General features: G+C 37.6%; 6 protein-coding genes across 6 annotated transcripts; 2 read left to right on the top strand and 4 right to left on the bottom strand.

Annotated features, from left to right (window-relative positions):
* Positions 1-295: 295 nt before the first annotated feature.
* Positions 296-998, top strand: GCK72_009717 (uncharacterized protein; the record flags this gene model as incomplete). The annotated part of the gene is made up of 2 exons (XM_003113299.2): positions 296-320; positions 748-998. The coding sequence occupies 2 exons, from the start codon at positions 296-298 to the stop codon at positions 996-998; spliced, it is 276 nt and encodes a 91-aa protein (XP_003113347.2).
* Positions 999-2,254: 1,256 nt separating this feature from the next.
* On the bottom strand, positions 2,255-7,557 carry GCK72_009716 (uncharacterized protein; the record flags this gene model as incomplete). The annotated part of the gene is made up of 13 exons (XM_053727503.1): positions 2,255-2,324; positions 2,391-2,484; positions 2,532-3,249; positions 3,293-3,611; positions 3,655-3,775; positions 3,824-3,920; positions 4,117-4,314; positions 4,374-4,767; positions 4,816-4,939; positions 4,996-5,239; positions 5,343-5,833; positions 6,182-6,314; positions 7,480-7,557. 13 exons carry the CDS (start codon positions 7,555-7,557, stop codon positions 2,255-2,257), a joined length of 3,081 nt encoding a protein of 1,026 aa, XP_053587080.1.
* A 3,625-nt stretch (positions 7,558-11,182) lies between these two features.
* Positions 11,183-12,016, bottom strand: GCK72_009715 (uncharacterized protein; the record flags this gene model as incomplete). Its single annotated transcript, XM_003113337.1, has 4 exons — positions 11,183-11,329; positions 11,396-11,515; positions 11,559-11,819; positions 11,933-12,016. 4 exons carry the CDS (start codon positions 12,014-12,016, stop codon positions 11,183-11,185), a joined length of 612 nt encoding a protein of 203 aa, XP_003113385.1.
* A 380-nt stretch (positions 12,017-12,396) lies between these two features.
* Positions 12,397-14,215, bottom strand: GCK72_009714 (uncharacterized protein; the record flags this gene model as incomplete). Its single annotated transcript, XM_053727502.1, has 5 exons — positions 12,397-12,572; positions 12,658-13,131; positions 13,176-13,338; positions 13,384-13,739; positions 14,050-14,215. 5 exons carry the CDS (start codon positions 14,213-14,215, stop codon positions 12,397-12,399), a joined length of 1,335 nt encoding a protein of 444 aa, XP_053587079.1.
* A 2,036-nt stretch (positions 14,216-16,251) lies between these two features.
* Positions 16,252-16,849, bottom strand: GCK72_009713 (uncharacterized protein; the record flags this gene model as incomplete). Its single annotated transcript, XM_003112971.2, has 3 exons — positions 16,252-16,311; positions 16,535-16,720; positions 16,769-16,849. 3 exons carry the CDS (start codon positions 16,847-16,849, stop codon positions 16,252-16,254), a joined length of 327 nt encoding a protein of 108 aa, XP_003113019.2.
* A 1,430-nt stretch (positions 16,850-18,279) lies between these two features.
* GCK72_009712 (uncharacterized protein) lies at positions 18,280-18,819 on the top strand (the record flags this gene model as incomplete). Its single annotated transcript, XM_053727501.1, has 3 exons — positions 18,280-18,327; positions 18,438-18,563; positions 18,724-18,819. The coding sequence occupies 3 exons, from the start codon at positions 18,280-18,282 to the stop codon at positions 18,817-18,819; spliced, it is 270 nt and encodes an 89-aa protein (XP_053587078.1).
* Between the last annotated feature and the right edge of the window lie 41 nt (positions 18,820-18,860).

The raw sequence follows: 18,860 nt of genomic DNA, 5'->3' as shown, positions 1-18,860 counted from the left end.
AATCTGAAAATCGCTCTGAAATCAACTATTGAATTATATACATATTTAATATAAATGTCTGAAAATCAACTAGTCTAGCTTGTTTCGATAATTGCTGAATTTTATCAGCGTGAAAATTTCCAGAAAGAAATTAAAGAACAAATGTCAAATCCGAAATGTCAAAACAACTTCTTCCAAATTATCATCATCATGATTATTTGCTCGTTTGCAGGTGGCACTTCGTCTGATTCTTGTAAGCGGAAAAACACATGAATTCGAGTTTCATCCATTAACATCAGCTCACGATGTAACACAAATGGTATTCGATCAATGGCCGGACGGTAAGTGACCTGCCTTTTCTGAACAATACGTTCATTTCTCTCTTCTAAAACTTGTGTTAATCCTATTCCGTCTCGTTTTGCTTCATTATTTCTTTCTTTTCGAAGAGAGATGTTGTCCAAGAGAGAAAAGAGACAATTGTTTGCCGAAAGACTACAAATGGGCTTATGGGGTTGAAAGAAGAAGAAGGAACACAACAGACCGATCCCTTTTATTTCTTGCCTCGGGGGGTCATGTCTGCAAATATATGAGAAAAGAAAAGACCGGTGTTGTTGCAAAACTCGAAACTTTCTCATGAAATTTCTATTCGAAAATTAGAACATCCGAATAAAAAGTAAAGAAAGTTCACTGGAATCTATAAGGAAATAAGCACGCAAACCACCGTTTCTTCTGAAAACTACATCACGTGAAGACCCTGGTATTTTTCAGAATGGTACGAGGACAAAGTACAAAGTGCTCAGATGCTGAAACTCATTTATCACGGTCGATTTTTACACGGATCAGTCACACTCCACGCACTTCAATTAATGCCCGGCAAAACGACAGTAATGCATTTGGTGACTAGGGAAAATCTGCCGGAACCTAATTCAAGTGGTCAGTTTTATTCGTTTATGACGAGATTTGGCAGGTGTTTTGAGGTGAAAACAAGACGAGACAAGAGTGAAATTGACCTAATTTGAATGAACACACAAAATGCCATATGGGGTTAGGAAATATTAATGATGAAAAGGGTTGAGCTGGTGGGCCCAAGAGGATTGAGTATGAGGGTGTTGTACTCGTATGTATTTCCATTTTTTTGGGTTAAACATGTTTTTGAATGTTTGAAAAACAAAAACGAGAATCGTAAGGGCATCAAAAGGGTAGCAAATCGTTCTCATGGGAAGAGGATTTACACGGAATCAAAACTGAAGGGTTCGAGATTCTCTTGAAAAACAAAAGCAATTTTTTGGAATACATTTTGAACTAATACTTCTCCTTCAACATATCAATTCAAATTTTCAGAAACCCTGACAAAACGGAAATCAGCGGGTTGCTGTCGATGTGTGCTTTCATAGTTGCTCATTTTGCTCCAACTATTTCCCTCTACCTCTTCATTCTTTTCTTTTCATTTCCCAATTCATTCATCTTTTTCTCTTCTCAAACGGGATATCAGCCGACAACAAGTGTTCATTCTCCATTCCGACGCTTCCTTATTCTTGTCAGTTTTCGTCATTTTTTTCTATTCAAAATCGGCCGTGCTTTGTCCCTTTTCTTTCCGCCAACTCTGTGATTTTCTCCTGTTTTTCACCGATTTGTTTGACGTTTTTTGCCCTGTTTCTATCCATCCGTTTCTCATGTAAAAAGCAACATGCAACCCCAAACCAAAAATTAAATAATTCTAATCAAAATCAAATCCCGTCCCATCTGAAATTCTCGTTTCCATTCTGGTCATAGTTTTCGAAAATCTTCTAGACACTCAACACCATCATCTGTAATTGAGCTTTTTCCCCCATCTTTTTTCATTTTCTAAACCGATATAGTCCGTGATATAGTCGGCTTTTGATGTCCTTTCCAACGGTGTATTTCACAATTTTGCCCCCATTCGCAATTCATATTATCTATTTTATTTTTGTATTCAGACAACAAAAAAACCAATTTGTTTTATTGAACAAGCTCGATTCGTTGGATGATTTGAATCAGAAAAAGAATAGTCGTTGTACAAATAAAAAATTTAAAAATGAGCAACTAGAAGAAGAGGAAAACTAGAAGAAGACACTGGGAAAAAGAGTAAAGAAACATTCGAAAGAACACCTGAGATGGAATAAAAGAAGCTTTATTATCATTATTGTTTTTGGAATGTAGGGAGGTTTTATCCGTAATTCGAAAGGGAAATATTGAGGAAAGATGGAACAGGAGATTGATTGTAAATGGATTAGAACATCAAATGAAGACGATGCTACCGACGATCTTTTTCGTTTTCAAACTTTCCACCACGTGGAGTGAAAGAAGGTGTTCGTTGTACGTTTCTGGAATCAGTTAGCACATAGAATCCGGTGACAATAAATACAAAATCAAATGGATGATCTCCTCACCTATGTAAAGAAAGTGTCAATCCATCGTCTTCAATTCGTTGACCTAATGTACATTGTCCTGAGTTTAAAGCTGATAAGTGAGATGAGTAACTTTCTGAAAATCAAAAACATGTTATATTTTTAAAATTCTTACAAACTAACCTATCTGTACACAATTCCTTCTTCTGGATCCAGTCACCGAGATGACGTGTTCTGGATCCACGCCAGCTGACGTGTACACTGAAACATCTTTACTGCTGCCATATGCCACGTGGATATGGACACCCATATCAACGATATGACGAAGATGAAGAGATTTCTGTTTGAGTGGTTCTGTTGAGAAGGAATTGTTGAAAAATAGAAGAGCGTGTGGGAAGTTATGTTGAGCCAGCCAGGCAGATACGACTCGCTGTTGCATATCGGGACGAGCAGTCAGATAAATGATAAGATATCCTTGTTCCTGCCAATATCTGACAACATCCACAGCTCCTGGTCTAACACGTGGATCCTTTCCAGTCACTGAGACAGATGCAGTCAATGATCCATCAACAGAGAAGACTGCACATTTAGTCCCATGTGGAACAATAGCAACAAAAGTGTCAAGATATGATCTATCTCCATGAACAACTATTTTTACAGAATGGATTCCGCAAGGAAGAGTTTTTGCCAGTTGAATCGTCAATCGACCATGCGAATCCGTGTCAAAAACTCCATGAAGATACCAATCTCCACGTTGTGGACAAACAAATACAGATACTGGTTCACGAGATAATGCAACCAAATCCATTGGTCCATAACAGAATTTTGCAGTGAGGGTGAGATCCATTCCAGCAGTAACAAGTATGTCATTGGCTCTATGATTGGCTGAGAGATTTGCAATCTGAAAGCGTATTTTGTTGAGTTTTAAGGATGCGAAACGATACCTTGAATCGTGTCCTTCTCCTTTTCCAATGCATTGTTGGTAAATCAATATTAAGTGGAATATTGTTCATACTTGATGAAAGTGTTGTTAGAACGCATTCCTCTCCTCGAACAAATTGTCGGAGGAGGAATGAAGCCACGTCACAAGATTCCCAATAAGATGCATGAAGAATATTCGGGAGAGCAGAAGAAGGGAGTGCAACCATTGATTGTGGGCAATACAGTAGATTATCAATTCGTTTACTTCCCCACATTTGAGATGTGTCGATTGTTTCTTCAAACTTTTGCGGTTTTCCATCGCCCAGTGGATATCTTTGGTATCTATAATGTTATATATAAACAATAAATTTCCGATTGAACTCACTTTGGAACAGCATATGGAGGAACACAGGCCAGTTGTGAGTCAAGAACTGGTTCGATTCGAGCTCCGCAGGGATCCAACGGGTAGTAGAGATTGAAAAGTTGACAATCGAAGCCATCAATTTCTGAGAAACGACAGTTCGTTTTATACGTCTCTCTTCTAAATTTCTTACCAGCTCCCTCCAATTTTCTTTGCATCAGCGTCAATCCTAATGGGCATCCCAGAAGAAATATTGTGCTTGGCTGGAAGTTGAGTCTCGATGCTCCAAACTGAAACACTACGGAGGGTGAAATGTCATTCCAAAAGGGAGAATATATAGGTAATCAATCATAAATGAGGATATTCAAAAACTCAAAAACCAAAAGGGAATCTGATGCAGAGTACAGAAATATGCGGATGCTTAAAACTAATGAAATCAAAAGATATCAGATTTCAATCAAATCAAAAACCAATCATTTCACTCACACTGACAGAATCAACCGACACCAAAGATATCTTCTTACGCACGTACGACGCCGATGGTGGGGCGGAGTAATTACGAGCGGATCGGCGAGAAGAATGACCATTTTGAAGAGAAGAGTGATCACGAACGGATTGGGTGTGAGAGGAGACTGATGAGGTATCAGTTATTGTGATATCAGTCATCGAATGATGAGGGGATTGCTGAAAAATAATGAACAACTATATACTGAAAACACTTGAGAATCAGGTGGAAAACTCACATCCTCTTTGATAATTCTCGAGGAAACATTTGATGATAACCTCTTTAAGAATGATATCGAATCACATTTTCTGGTCATGGCTTCATATAGAAATATCCCACCGACACAGTCTCCAACAACAAAAACTTCTCCGTTGAACAATGGTTGGGATGCGATGAAATCGTTGTATGTATCATTTGCTCTGCGAATCGTTCCTTCAACTGCTTCATTATACAAATGATTGGCAGATGGAAGCATCAGAGATAATGATGGGTGTAATAGTCCAAAGCTTGGAGATACGTTTGCAAGTTTACTAACAACTTGAGTCATTTCACAACCACATGATACGTTTACAATGTGCAGTCGATTCCGAAGCTGGGGATAATGACGTTGGACACATGTTTCTATGGTTGAACTGAAAATTGACGATGAGATTGACTTTTGTTTAGTCTTTAGAATGTACCCGAATGTATTGGTGTCAGTTGTCTTGGAGTCTGCGGGATTATCAGGAGAGAAGTCGCCATGGAATACCATAATCAGAAGTGCAATATCGGTGGAACCATTGTGTGGGGTGAGGGGAGGAGAGTCTTAATTTTAAAGATTGTAATGAAAATGAACAATTTCCAGAATATTGAAAACTCACTATCATCTTGAATCTCTAGTTCCAGCTCACTGCTCCATCTAATAATCGATGGTTTCTGTGTTGGAATAGGTGACGTGTCACAACAATCAAAATAAAGATCATCGGATACAGCATCCCCATCATCTTCATCCGTATCATTTTCCTCATTTTTTCCATCTTCATTCTCCTTCACCGCCATCACTTTACTCAAATGCAAAGCTGCTTCCGCTTCCAACTTCCGGATATCATTCATCGTGAGACCAGTCTAGAAATGATTCATTCGGAAACTAATGGGATTTCTTATAATGTTCTCCAACTCAAAAACAAGAAAAAATATCAATGATCCTTCGAGATTTCCACTCACTTACCCATTCATCTTGCCACGCCCACGCCTGACGATGTGCCCTCATCATAGTGTTTCTCAACGCCAAATCATGAATCCATCGCTCTGCTCTCGTTTGCATACCCCAGTATCGAAACTCAACTTTACATAATTTATACGCACACATAATTGGTAATCCTTTCTTCCGATGCTCCGACACCCAATCGTCATTCAATGGTCCTCGTCCGGTCTTTTCGGAATGATACAATTTGGGATCTTCTTCAACACAATAATCATGAGATGACATGGTGTCCTTCACAAAATCCATATAATCGATTATTCGGTTTGCTTTGTCTTTCTCATTCAGATTGAACACATTCTCCTGTTGTCCGTAATCATCGAAATAAAGTGTTTCTACTTCCAGACTGAATCTATCCATCATTGGTGTTGAGTATCGTGTTTTAGTCACCGGATATGCATTCCATGCTTCTTCGTGTGCTTCTAATGCATTCGTTGGTAACACCGTCCGAATCCATGCTAAAAATAAATGAAAATAAAAGATGAAAGTCAAACTAATTTACAGATCATTCATTCGAACTCAGATTTCTTGAACATCTAACTCGAATCCCCATTCGCTCATCTCACTATTAGAATTCTCATTCTTTGTTCAAAAACGCATTCCTTCCAGTAATTTGATATATATATATATATATATAAATAGTTAAGAATTTGAGATTTGTTGTGGGCGAAAAAAGAGAGTAAATTGTGAATTATTAAGGGAATCCAAGATGAAAAATTACTCATAACCCAACTTCCTTTTCTCCTATTTCTTCCTTATTTTGATCTAATTTGGAATTCAAGTAATGAGAAAAAAACAGAACAAACCGGGAATACGGCTTCCAATATGATATATCTTGAAAGTATACTGCCCACTTCCCCCAGGACCATCTGTATACGGTTTATTGCTGATTATTTCAACTCCAGAGTCTTGACCATGTGAATCCAGTCTGCTTTTCTTCTGAAATATCAAACTTTTGATTCGTGATTTATGATGATTTTTAATAATTCATGAAAGAAATCCTTATGATGAATAGAGGAGCTTTCGGGTACGTCATCCCATGGTCCGCTCAATCAAAAGCCCAAAATTCCGAAGGTTCATGCATCGGAAGAGAGTAGGAAGTTAATTATTAATTGAGTAGGGAACTGGAAAGAACAAATCAATTTATATCTCTAAAGACTACGAGTGAGACTGATCATTTGTAATTTTTGTACCTTCACTTGTCTAGACTATTTCACGTTTTCTATTTCTGTTTTCTTTTATTTCAAAACAATTGTTCTTTTTTTGCCTTCTAACGTGCAATCCAGTTTCACACTTGGCTGCTTTTTCTTTTATTTTCTATTTCTTGCTCCTTCTATTACAAGACTTTTAAAAGCTTTTTTCTTCTTTTTTTCCATATTTCTTCCTATTCTCGGACCACTTGTCGTCAATAATTTGTTGCCATTTCAAGCGGTTACATCAATTAGTTGTCCATGTCCATACCGCCTCCGGTTTGTGCTTTTCCGTATACACAAAGGGAATATCCAGAGAGAGAAAAACTATGGAAAAGTCGCCTTAGCAAGGAAGAAGAAAAAGAACAAACATATAGAGAGAAAAAGGTTTCAATGACAGAAAGAATGTCACAAAACACAGTGTTTGAGCACACAACAAGCTCACAGTTCAGACTCGATCAAGTTCAAAAAGTGTGATGGAAAATTAGAAAGAGAAAGTTGAAATGATGATTTGTGTTAAGAGTGATGACTCATTCGACAGTAATGCACAAACCATGGATTTTTATAAGAAAAAAAGGTTTTGGAGAGTCACTTCGGGTCGAGGGAACTGATATCGTTCAAATACTTTAGACAATTCATCATCTCATAGTCGGTTTGAATCCTCGAACAGAATACAGGAAACTGAAAACAACTAAGTGGTCCCCTGAATCTGAAACTAACCAACCGAAAGTGTTTCCAACATTTCATAATATAGAATTCCATAAATTCTTTTTCCATAAAACCATTATATAAACAATTTCTTCCGGGGCATTTCAAAAAGTAAACAAATTGTATCTTTTCAATTGAAAACTGATCTAATGGACAACTGTTTCAACGATGTTTCAAACTCCGAATAAATCAAAAAATGGACTGACCTGTATCATATACAACTGAGCGATGCGGTATTCCTGTACCGTCATCGGTAACAGGATACGGTACTCTTTGATGAGCATCTTCTTCACGTTGGTTTCCGACTTGGAGACAGTCAACACATTATTCGTCGTCTGCACATTTTCAGCTAAAAACGTGACGCTTGATGATGATGACAGAAAAAGGGAGAAAGAGAAAATAGATAGACAATAAAAGAGGGGAGGGGCAAATGGAAAAAGTGCATGTAACCTGGAAAAAGGAAAAGAGAAAAAAGAGAAAAAAGAAGATAGAAACGAAATAAAACGACGTTGAATAGGAATGGAATGGTAGTGAGACACCATCATTTTCTCTCATTTTCAGTCATTTTCTATTCAATGACACCATGAAACATTTGCACTTTGTGAAGAGACATGAGTGCATTATCATCAATGATTGTTTGCGTTTTTTTCTCGTGAGAAGAGAAAGTGATAAGGAGAAAAAAGAAACTTTGAAAGAGAGAAAGAGAAAATACAGATGAGAAGAATGTTTACTTCTCTCTCGTTTTTTTCTTGGGTCAATGATAAAAGATACCAGTTTTTTAAAGAATCAAGAAAAGGTCAACTGATAAAAATGAGAACACTGAAATGGGTGGAAGACAGAAAATGACAGATTTCATGGTTTTTGATTTTTGATGATCGACTTGGCAGCTTGTAGGAAATTTCAGATTAAGAATCAAAGGATAGAGAAGAAGGGAACGGTATTTTTTCTTTCCAGATAAAAAATATAATTAGAGAATTCTTGTAACAACTTTAGATTGTGGAAGCTTCGTATATGGGGCTGGAACGTTAAAAATCAGGGAATAAAAAACCACATAAAAAAGGGTTTGAAAAAGAAACTGACAAAGATAACGTTGAGATAACCTCAAAACACGGAAAATACATCAGAATATGAAATTGAGAATATGAAAATCAGAATTTGAATTTGTTTATATCTAAGTCTTGGAAGAAGAATCTAAATTAAATTTATTTATTTCATCGAAGGGTTACATGTAAGAGATGGTTAATAAAAGGGGAATCTAACGCTCTAGAAGTGGAGAATCGAACTCTGAGAGAGGAAAATTATAGGACAAAACAGAAGAAAGGAACCGGATACAACTTCAATTTTTTAAAATTATAACTTTTCTCAATTCTAAATTACATGTGTCCCATTCCAGATCCAGTTTCATCCAAGAAAAATCACAAGAAAGAAGGAAAAACACTAGACAATAATGGTAGATGACGTTGAAGAGTCCTATTTATAAGTGACTTCTCTTTTTATAAACCTAGAAGGCTTGGAGCTTTATGACGCAGAGTAACACGAATGATAGACAGAGAAATAGGGATTATTTTTACGTGGTAGACGTGGAAACCTACTAATCTTATGGACTAACAAAAGAAGTCTTGCTTGTGGAAACTAGAGATGAACTGAACAAAACGATATGTTATACACGCTATCGTATCAGATTTCGTTTCGTTATTTTCGAGATCTTCGGAGCGAGAAATGTGTTGAGTCTGAAAACATCTGAAATTGACTGAAACACACATCTAGAGAGACGTCTCTATCTCTCTCATTGGCGATATGTGGCGTCCGAATAGAGGAGGAGACTTCTTTCTCTTTCTGTATAAATGTCTGCGTCTCGTCTTCCGCGCATCTCCCATTCAGTCGATATGACCAACCAGTGGGCAGTAACGGGAAAAGAAGAAGAAGTGGGGAAAACTAGTGAAAAGAAGGATGAAATGTATGTGTGTCTGCGTTTCGACACGTTATATATTACCTCGTTTCCGTCTCCCGTCAGCCGTGTCAAGACCTCATTAGCTATTAGGGATTTGGTGGAGCAGTGTTGGAAGGAGAGCAAGGCAAAAAGAGCTGTGTGCGCGGTGAAGAAGAAGAAGAAAAAAGAAGAAAAAGAAGAAGTAGAATCCCCGTCTTCTTTATCTCGAAAAAAGAGGAGAAGAGCTTTTTTGGAGAGAGACACCAAAGATATTACATAATTTTAACATCACTGTGGGCTTCTCTCTTTTTTCTTTTTTCTCTTGACTAAACAAATCTTAGGCGAACCAAAAAATAGAATGTAACTGTTGTAACAAAGGAGCTCTTTAGGGAGCAAATGGATCAGACAACCCACTTTTTGAGTGAAAGAGTCCTCGAATGGAATATTTATAAAGTGTACTCTTTTTAGTTAAAGCATCGAAAAACATGAGTATTCTTCTGATCGTCTGGGAATAGAATTCAACTACAATAGTCTGAGAGGTTTCCAAGTGGAAGATGGTCAAAAATCCAATTGTTCAATCTTACCTGAATCTACTGTAAGAATGTAATATAGTGTTTTGAAAAGAATACAATGTCCAATTGGATACAAGATCTCCGAACTCAACTTTTTTACTTTTAGATTTCTGATGGTATGGACTAGATATATATGAGTAGAACCGAAACTCGAGATCAGAAGAACAGTTGTCAGAACCTTGAACAATGCTTATGCATACAAAGAATCAAAGATAGGAAGTTTGAAGTTTAGAAAAAGGAATCACAAATATGGTTGTGAATTCGAAACACCTGGACAAACATCGAAGAGCACAATGTTTAAGTAACATACTCGGGGACTTGATGTTGTGTAGATCTAATGCTGATAAGTCTACACGTGCTCACTTCCAAAGACCACAATGTTATCTTTGGAAGTCACTCAGAAATCTTCACATCCATTTCAAGTAAACCTAAAAAACAAAAAGTTCTCTAGTCACCAAATAGCTCACATGACATCGGGTTGAAAAATTGAATTGAAGAGTGTCAGTCAGATGACGTGTGACTTCTTCTTCTTCTTTTTCTCTGTTTCCCGCATTGAACCGATTTCTGTCAATTGAAAAAGAGAGTTCTTTCCTCGTGTTTCCAGATGTTCTCAATGTCTTTCGGTGGATCGGAATATTTTATGAGCCGCCCGTCCGTCGGTTCGATCGAGAAGAAGAAATAGAAAAAGGAGAATAGAAATCATAAAATTGCGCAAACGTTATCAGACATCAAAAACCGCTCAACGAGATACAAATTCATTTTCGTTTTTTATTCTTTTTTGCTCCAGATGCTCCGTGACCCAGAAAGAGATAGGAAAGAAAAGATAAAAATGTTTTCACGTCGAAATGAAAATAGAAAAAGCCTCTCGAAATTCACGATAAAATCAAATACTAAATAAATTTCTTAATGTTATAGATTTTTCGGAACAGGTGAATTCGGGGATTCATGTGACGACTTCTGAGAAACTTTGAAATTCATCTGTTTTGTTTTTTTAATAAAGTTTCATGTTTGTGAAGAGGAGACCCAACAGCACACATTCAGTTGCAGAAAAAGAACAGATGAAAATGGAAATACTGGTTTTTGTTTCATTGTTTAATCTACTGCAATTATTAAGGGATTGTTTTTTGAGTGGTGAATAGAATGTTCAACATTCAAAACACGTTTTCAAACTGTAGTGTTTTTGAAGTTAAAGGATTACATGACAAAAGTTCTACCTACACTTAAAGCAGCAGAAAAGAATTCCGAAATTCTCTCACCAAATAAATCTGTGTCGGTTATCTATAGGGTAGAAAAACGTAAAAACTATATTTGCAAACGATCGCTTTAGACATTTATTATGTGACAATCACAATGTTAAAAATAAAAATAAGTTTTAATATAGTTAGCCTGACTGAGATCTTTAGAAAGTTATTCAGATGTCATTGCGAATGCAGGTGATTGCGTGGATAATTGGCCACGAATCGGAAGGTACAACTTGAACTCTGCTGGCAGCTCGTCTTCCGAATACAACCGATCTGCAAAGTAGACACGGCGAATGCGGCAGTTGGCATGAATCTGTAAAAAGAAATGAATAAAGGAGTCATCTTTTCGACTTGTAAAAGCCGATGAAGCGTTCTTTACCTGGATTCTGAGAGTCTCGACGTAGTTTGTTCCATACGCACGTTTGACGAAATCACTTAAATTGAACTGAATCTGATTCCACCCCTCGTCCATTCTCATCGGCATTGTGCATATGAATGGCTGAAAAAATAAAATAGGATTAGAGTAATTTTGAGGACTGTACCTTTACTCTAGTAGCTGACTGATAGTTTGATGCACGGAATCGTCGTTTGATCTTCTTGTCATCGATGATTTGTACTTCAAACGAGAAATACTTATTCATGTTTTTGACAACCATTACAAAGAACGGCAATTTGATTCCGAGCGTCTTGTCTGGATCGACCGGGCAGCTGATGAAAGCAGTGCTGATATTGTTTCCCATGATTTCGAGAACCAGAGATTGAATCTCTTCATCGGTTATTCGTTTTACATGACCGTTTTTGATCTGCAATTCAAACACTTACGATACGTCAGTGCAGCGAACAGAATTTGTATCTGATGCGAGCAAAATGACATAGAATAAAACTAATCAATCAATAACATTTCTAGAACACAAACCTGAGTATCCCATATTTGTAATGGTTTGCTTCCAATACTGTAGAGAACGGATAAAAGTCCACTTTGGAATGTATTGTGAAACATTTCACCTGCAAGTTGAGAATAGGTTAGATTGAAAACGAGGTGCTAGAGCTTTCTCGTCGAGTTCAGTCCGGCGTGAAATAAATGTGACGGGGCGGAGAGTCGGTTGTCATGTCGACGAAAAGTAATGCAGAAGGGAAGCCAACAACTCTTTTTTTCTCAACACTCTCGTTCAATGCCATAATATTTTATATATCTAGATGAATTATTATCAGAGAAGGATTACGGAAATTGGAATGTGCGTAGAAGCTCACAGAGAAAACGAAACGAATGTAGTCAAGAGTAACGAAGTACACAGTTATGTGATACAACAAGAATAGAAACGAATCATGGCAGGAAGCAGGCAATACATTTTTATACGGAAGATTAGGTAAGTATGCTATTTATTCGGCATCTCCATCGGTTCCATCGAGTTCTCCATCCTCCTCAGCAGTGGCTTCTTGGTACTGTTGGTACTCGGACACCAGATCGTTCATGTTGCTCTCGGCTTCGGTGAACTCCATCTCATCCATACCTTCGCCAGTGTACCAATGGAGGAAGGCCTTACGACGGAACATTGCTGAAAATAATTAGTTGAGAAAGGAAAAAAAACTGAAGGACGAAAACAACCTATGTGGAAGTATTTCAAAATTATAGTAACTCACCAGTGAATTGCTCAGAGATTCTCTTGAATAACTCTTGGATAGCAGTCGAATTACCAATAAATGTGGCTGACATCTTGAGGCCTCTTGGTGGAATATCACAAACTGCTGTCTTGACATTATTTGGAATCCATTCAACGAAGTATGAAGAGTTCTTGTTCTGAACGTTCATCATCTGGTCATCGACCTCTCTCATCGACATGCGTCCACGGAACATAGCGGCCACAGTCAGATATCGTCCATGTCTTGGATCGCAAGCAGCCATCATGTTCTTCGCGTCAAACATCTGTTGAGTGAGCTCAGCAACAGTCAACGCGCGGTAGGCTTGTGCTCCTTTAGCAGAGAGTGGAGCGAATCCAGGCATAAAGAAATGGAGACGTGGGAATGGAACCATGTTGACTGCAAGTTTTCGGAGATCGGCATTTAGTTGACCTGGGAATCGGAGACAAGTTGTTACTCCAGACATTGTAACCGAGACTGAAATAATACAAATTTATTTTGGCAAAACGGTATAACTATACCAAGATGATTGAGGTCTCCATAGGTTGGGTTTGACAACTTGAGAGTTCTGAAGCAAATGTCGTAAAGAGCTTCGTTGTCAATGCAGAAAGTTTCATCTGTGTTTTCTACAAGTTGATGAACGGAAAGAGTGGCATTATACGGCTCGACAACGGTGTCCGAGACCTGAAAAGTTAAATTTCAGAAAATGTCTAGGCTAGAAAAACAAACCTTTGGTGATGGGACAACTGAGAAAGAGCTCATGATTCTGTCAGGATACTCCTCACGAATCTTTGAGATGAGAAGAGTACCCATTCCAGATCCAGTACCACCTCCTAAAGAATGAGTCAGTTGGAATCCTTGAAGGCAATCACATCCTTCTGCTTCTTTACGAACTACATCGAGAACGTTGTCAACGAGTTCGGCTCCCTCGGTGTAATGACCTTTGGCCCAGTTATTTCCGGCACCGGACTGTCCGAACACGAAGTTGTCCGGGCGGAACAATTGTCCGAATGGTCCCGAACGAACAGAGTCCATAGTTCCTGGTTCGAGGTCGACAAGTACAGCTCGTGGAACATATTTGCCAGCTGAAATATATTACAAAGTTATTGAACATCGAAAAACAATTATTTATCGTGAGTGTTACTTCGAGAATATTTTTTGAAACGTAAAAACAATAATTTTGCGAGAAGGGGAAAGAAAAACCACACAAATTACTGTTTGTATTTGCAAGAAATGCCGGTTTCTCTGCGTCTCGCTACGTCTCTTTGTCTCCGATAGGGCGCAAATGCCACGCTGTACAAAACTCAAAAAAAGAAAAAGAAAGAAGAATTGTAGTCTTAAAATATAAAACCAAAAAGCTTATTTTCTTCAAAATCAATAAAATTGCAAAATTACCGTTAGCTTCGTTGTAGTAGACGTTTATGCGCTCCAGCTGCAAGTCGCTTTCTCCTTTGTAGGTTCCATCGGGTTGAATGCCGTGCTCATCGGATATCACTTCCCAGAACTTGGCTCCAATTTGATTACCACATTGTCCAGCTTGAACGTGCACGATCTCTCTCATTTTAAACAACGGAGATAGTTGAGATGGTGGGAACTGAATGAATAAGATGTAACTAGAGAAGTGTACTCTTATTTAGAATGAAGAAGGAGAAGAAGGGCCACGTAAAAAGGTGAAACATAAATGTTGACAGTTGGTAATAGAAATTCGTTGAATTTTAAATTCAAACGTTTCAAACCGACTCGTGTTGAGAATGTGAAATAGGAAAAGGAAAAAAACGATTGAATGAGGCCTTCAGCTTCTGCTCCTCGTTTGCGGTTTTTGGAAAGAAAGCGAGTCAGACTGACGGAGGAAGGGGACAAAATTGGCAGATGGCATTGGGAGGACGACGTTGGTTAAATTACTTTTTGCACCGGGGTGAAACAACAGCCTTCGTGTGTCGTGGAGGTAGAACTCATAAATCCAAACATTTACAACCAAAACAGGACATTGGGAACCTCCAACTGACGGGTAAGGTCATAAGAAGCAGAGACGCTTTACCAATTCTCGTCAATTATACTCTCCGTCTTCGTTTTTGTTGTCGTTTTCTTCTCCTCCCGGAATGCACTCGGACGAGACCCCAATTGCTCGAGGAGCACAACAAAAAGGATGGAAAGGAGGGGAGCCGTTGGGCGCAGGGCAGCCTCAGAATCGATTGTGACGAGCCGCCCGCTCCCGTTTCGTTTCGAAACAAAAAAGGAGAAGATGGACGGAGAAAAGGGCACGACTAAATTTAGTTGACAAGAATGAGTATAGAAAGGGATGGATGCTCGGAGAGGTTTCGGAGCACATTGAATGGACAAGAGGTTCATCTTGATAGTGAGATGTCAAGATTTATGAACTGGTTGGTTTATGAAATATCTCTCAACCGACTGGAAGATTGGGAGACATAAAAAGATGAAGGAAGAGTATTATGAATATGAATCTAGTTAAGTTATCAAGATCTTTAGAGATCTGGGTAAAGACATATTAACCACGGCATTTCCATATCACCCTAATGAGCACTGCGAATCTACACTTCGTACTGAGTTGAGTATTATTGTGCCAACATTGGAATTTGAATAGGAAATAAGGAAAACGGGATGGCAAATGGAGCAACATCGGGGTGTCGTGTGTCTTCAGCGGCAATTGGATTATCATCGAACACATGAAAAGAGGACGGAGTGGGAGACACAATGATACCCTTTAGGGAGGACAGGCTCTTGAAAGACTCTTTCAAATAAAGGGTCATCTGGAGAAGAGACGAATGAGAAGAAGATGAAACGACGGAAATAGGGAGAAGAGAAGTGGGGCTGGATGGAACGGAGAGTATTTGAGAAATGGGAAGAAAAGGATAGATAAGAAAGTTCATAAGAGAGCAGATTTAGTTTTTTAGTGGTTCGTCCTTTCTTTAGGTTCACAGTAGTCAGAATCGATTTGAAGGTACTGCTGCTTTAATCTTGTTGTTCCAAAGGTTAATTTTGAACAATTGAACCATAATCTTTGCGAACATTATCAATAACTTTCAACACTTGGGCACTGAAAGTTCTGTGAAATTTTTTAAAAAATTGATGAACTTTCTTTTCAAAAAAGACTAGTTTCGTATTGCGAAAGAGCTGGTAAAAAGAAGGAAGACGACCCATTTCATTGTGAACCATCTGTCATCATCACCATCCAAACAATAGTAGATCCTCTTCTTTCTCTTTTTTCCGGTTTCCAATTATTCAGAGCACCCCTTCTTCTCCAGATGAAGGCGGAGACGAAGGGTCATTTTGGAATAGTCATTGTTTAATTAGAGTGCCTTCATAAAACTGAATTGGAAAGAAGAGAAAGAGAGACGACGGCTTTTATGGCAATTTCATTTCGACCCTACTCCTCACTATATCTTTTTTCGGCTGTAGTCTTTTGGTGAAATAAAAAGTTCAGAAAAATGTGTTTATTTGGAAAAGTAGAATTCAGAGTTTAATAAAATATGTACATAGAACCGGTAAATATTCAGAAATGATGTAAATCTAAAAGTGAAATACAGATAAATAACTTATGCATTTACATGATGTGGTATCAATATAGAAGTCAACTTTCTAGATGGCTGCTGCTGACTCGTATCCAGAATCTTCACTAGTCAAGGACGGATTTTCGATCTGAAATATTTCAGTTTTGTGGTATCTGTCGTACTGAAATGATTCATGATGCTCTCAGTCTATTTACATTTGTTTTCTTTCCTAGAAACGGATAGTTTTGCAACATTGCACTCATTATCTTGACCGTTTCATTTCGTGTGACTCATCTAATTATTTTGAAAATAAATATAAACGCCTTGCAAAGCAAATAAACTATTCTAGACAAAGTGTCACCTGTACTAACCGAAATATCTCTGATGTAGGCGCGATGGGATCCTTTACGAAGTTCCTCTAACTCTTTCCACCCTTCGTGACTACTTTCCGAGCCAGAACTTCTGACAGAAATAGAAACAGATTCAGAAATGGAATTTGGAGATGTTGATCTGCTTTGTTGTGAAGGTGGACGTTGGATGATGGGCTGATAGTGTTCCTGGAATGAATTTTATTACATGAGTGAAATATCAAAAGTCAAAGTTACCTGGTCATCAACCACTTGTGGACCTTGAAATCCAATACATTGACGTAGAGTATTCCAGATTGTATTGAATAGACGTGGCATGACTGTAAATGAAAAATTAACGAAATGACGGAATTTGAATGAGAAAAATATTGAGAAAAAACACATGCGCAGATACAACCACTTCAATGAACAGATGTTCAAAAAAAAGATTTCTGCCAAGTAGGTAATATAAATCTTCAACATTCAAACACTGGATTTGTTTTCAATCCTAACAAAAACAGTTGTAAAGAAAACAGAATAGTTAGTGTGTCTGTACTAGTTTGATTCATAAAAAGAGAAGAAAGTACAAGTAAAATCAATGAAAGAAAACAGAAGAAGCAGCGAATTGAACTGTCTTATCAGCTGTTTTAAGCAGGTAGAACGGGGTGGCACCAGGTTTTTGCGGGGAAGCGAAATATTGATAAATGAGGAAAAATCAGTTAATTTTAGTGAGCATAACTGCAAGTACAACTGAAATGAAGGGGACACAGTTCGAATGGGTGGAAAGAGATAAATAGTTGATATACTGAGCAAGAGCAAGCTGGAAGTTGTCAGGTGACGACTTTCGACATAGAAGGAAACGCCCAACCACAGAATTGATGAAACTGTTCACAGGTGAACTGATAGGTTTATTTGTTTTCCAGCAGTGCTGAGCAAAGACAAAAATAGGCGGGCTGATTCATAAATTTGATAAAAACTTTGTGACTTCTTCTAAGAATTCTTCCACATTAAAGATCAATCAATGTGGAAAAAATTGAATATTCAGTGCGTACTTTTGGAAAGTTCAAGTACGATTTATCAAAACGAGAGAACAGAAAAAGAGCTATTAAATTGATTTTATGAATTTTAAAAGACATTCATATAGAAATATTTTCCACAGTTGTAGAAAACTAGAAAATCAAAGTAGAGATCCTACCGAAGGCCATTGAAAAACTATGAATTGAAGTCACCCGAATTTCAGTTTGCACTGAAAATACATTTTCGAACCATTCTATGAAACTCGTACCATCAGGGAATTTCGATTTCACTCCAGAAAAAATTTCGATGGATTCAACAAATGAAATAGAAGAAGAAGAAAGAAACTCGGCGAGTCGTTTGTCCGCTAACAAAATGTTCTGCGAAATGACGTTTTGAAATGATAAACACCAATTTTTTTTCGAAAAAAGGAAACTGTCTGATAACATTCACCTATCCACTCTTTCCCTCTCTAACTCTTCTCTTTTTATATGCTATTTTCACTTCTTTTTGTTCCGTTTTTCTTTTTTCCACAGTTTTTTCTTCTCCATTGAAAAAATAAAACACGAAGAAAAGAGTTCATAAAACAGCGATGATTCTGCAAAAAGAAGAATACAAAAAAGAGAAGAAAATCACAACGGGAAGTCCTTATTTTTGTAGGAAAGATGTACAAAAAAAGGATAGAATAAAACGGAAATTTATTCTTCATTTTCAACAATTTCTTGTTGATATAGTTGAGATAAAAGCTAAAAACAATGGATTCTGGCCCAACTTTTCCTCCTCCAACTGCTTCAAAACACGAGGTAAATAAGAGAAGAGAACAGCTGTTTCTCAGCACTTTTTCTTACTTTTTGGTTCTTTTTTCTGTCTAATGACCGACTTGTCACGTCACTGAGTTCTTTTTTCTTTCCAGAAAACACTTGTTGCTTCATCGGAAATTGTGAAGATTCTTGGATGTGATCTAACGGAAGCAACAGAAATTTGGGAGGAAGTGAAGATGTGTTTAACGGAAAATGAAGTTCAGAGAAGATTGGAAACGGTAGGATTTAGTTTTGAAATAAATGCATGTCTTTCAAATTCAACTTTGTAAAGTTTGAAACGGATCACTTTTTTTGGCATTCTCATCTAAAATAATGAATGAAATTCCCCCTTCTCTATTGCTTTTCACTTTTGTTATTTTATGAAAATGTTATTTCCAGATAGAAATTCTCCAATCAAGAACAATCACTTCAACAATTCTCCAAGTGTATCAACTTGCCCTATCTCATCAGAAAACTTGCATGACTTTCTTTTGAAACACCAATAAAATCATTCGTGAAAAAGTCTAAAATCGTTT

Source organism: Caenorhabditis remanei, chromosome III (assembly GCF_010183535.1).
Source record: "Caenorhabditis remanei strain PX506 chromosome III, whole genome shotgun sequence".
NCBI classification, from domain to species: domain Eukaryota; kingdom Metazoa; phylum Nematoda; class Chromadorea; order Rhabditida; family Rhabditidae; genus Caenorhabditis; species Caenorhabditis remanei.
Note: the sequence above shows the minus strand (reverse complement) of the source record. Positions and strands in the feature narration are given on the sequence as shown.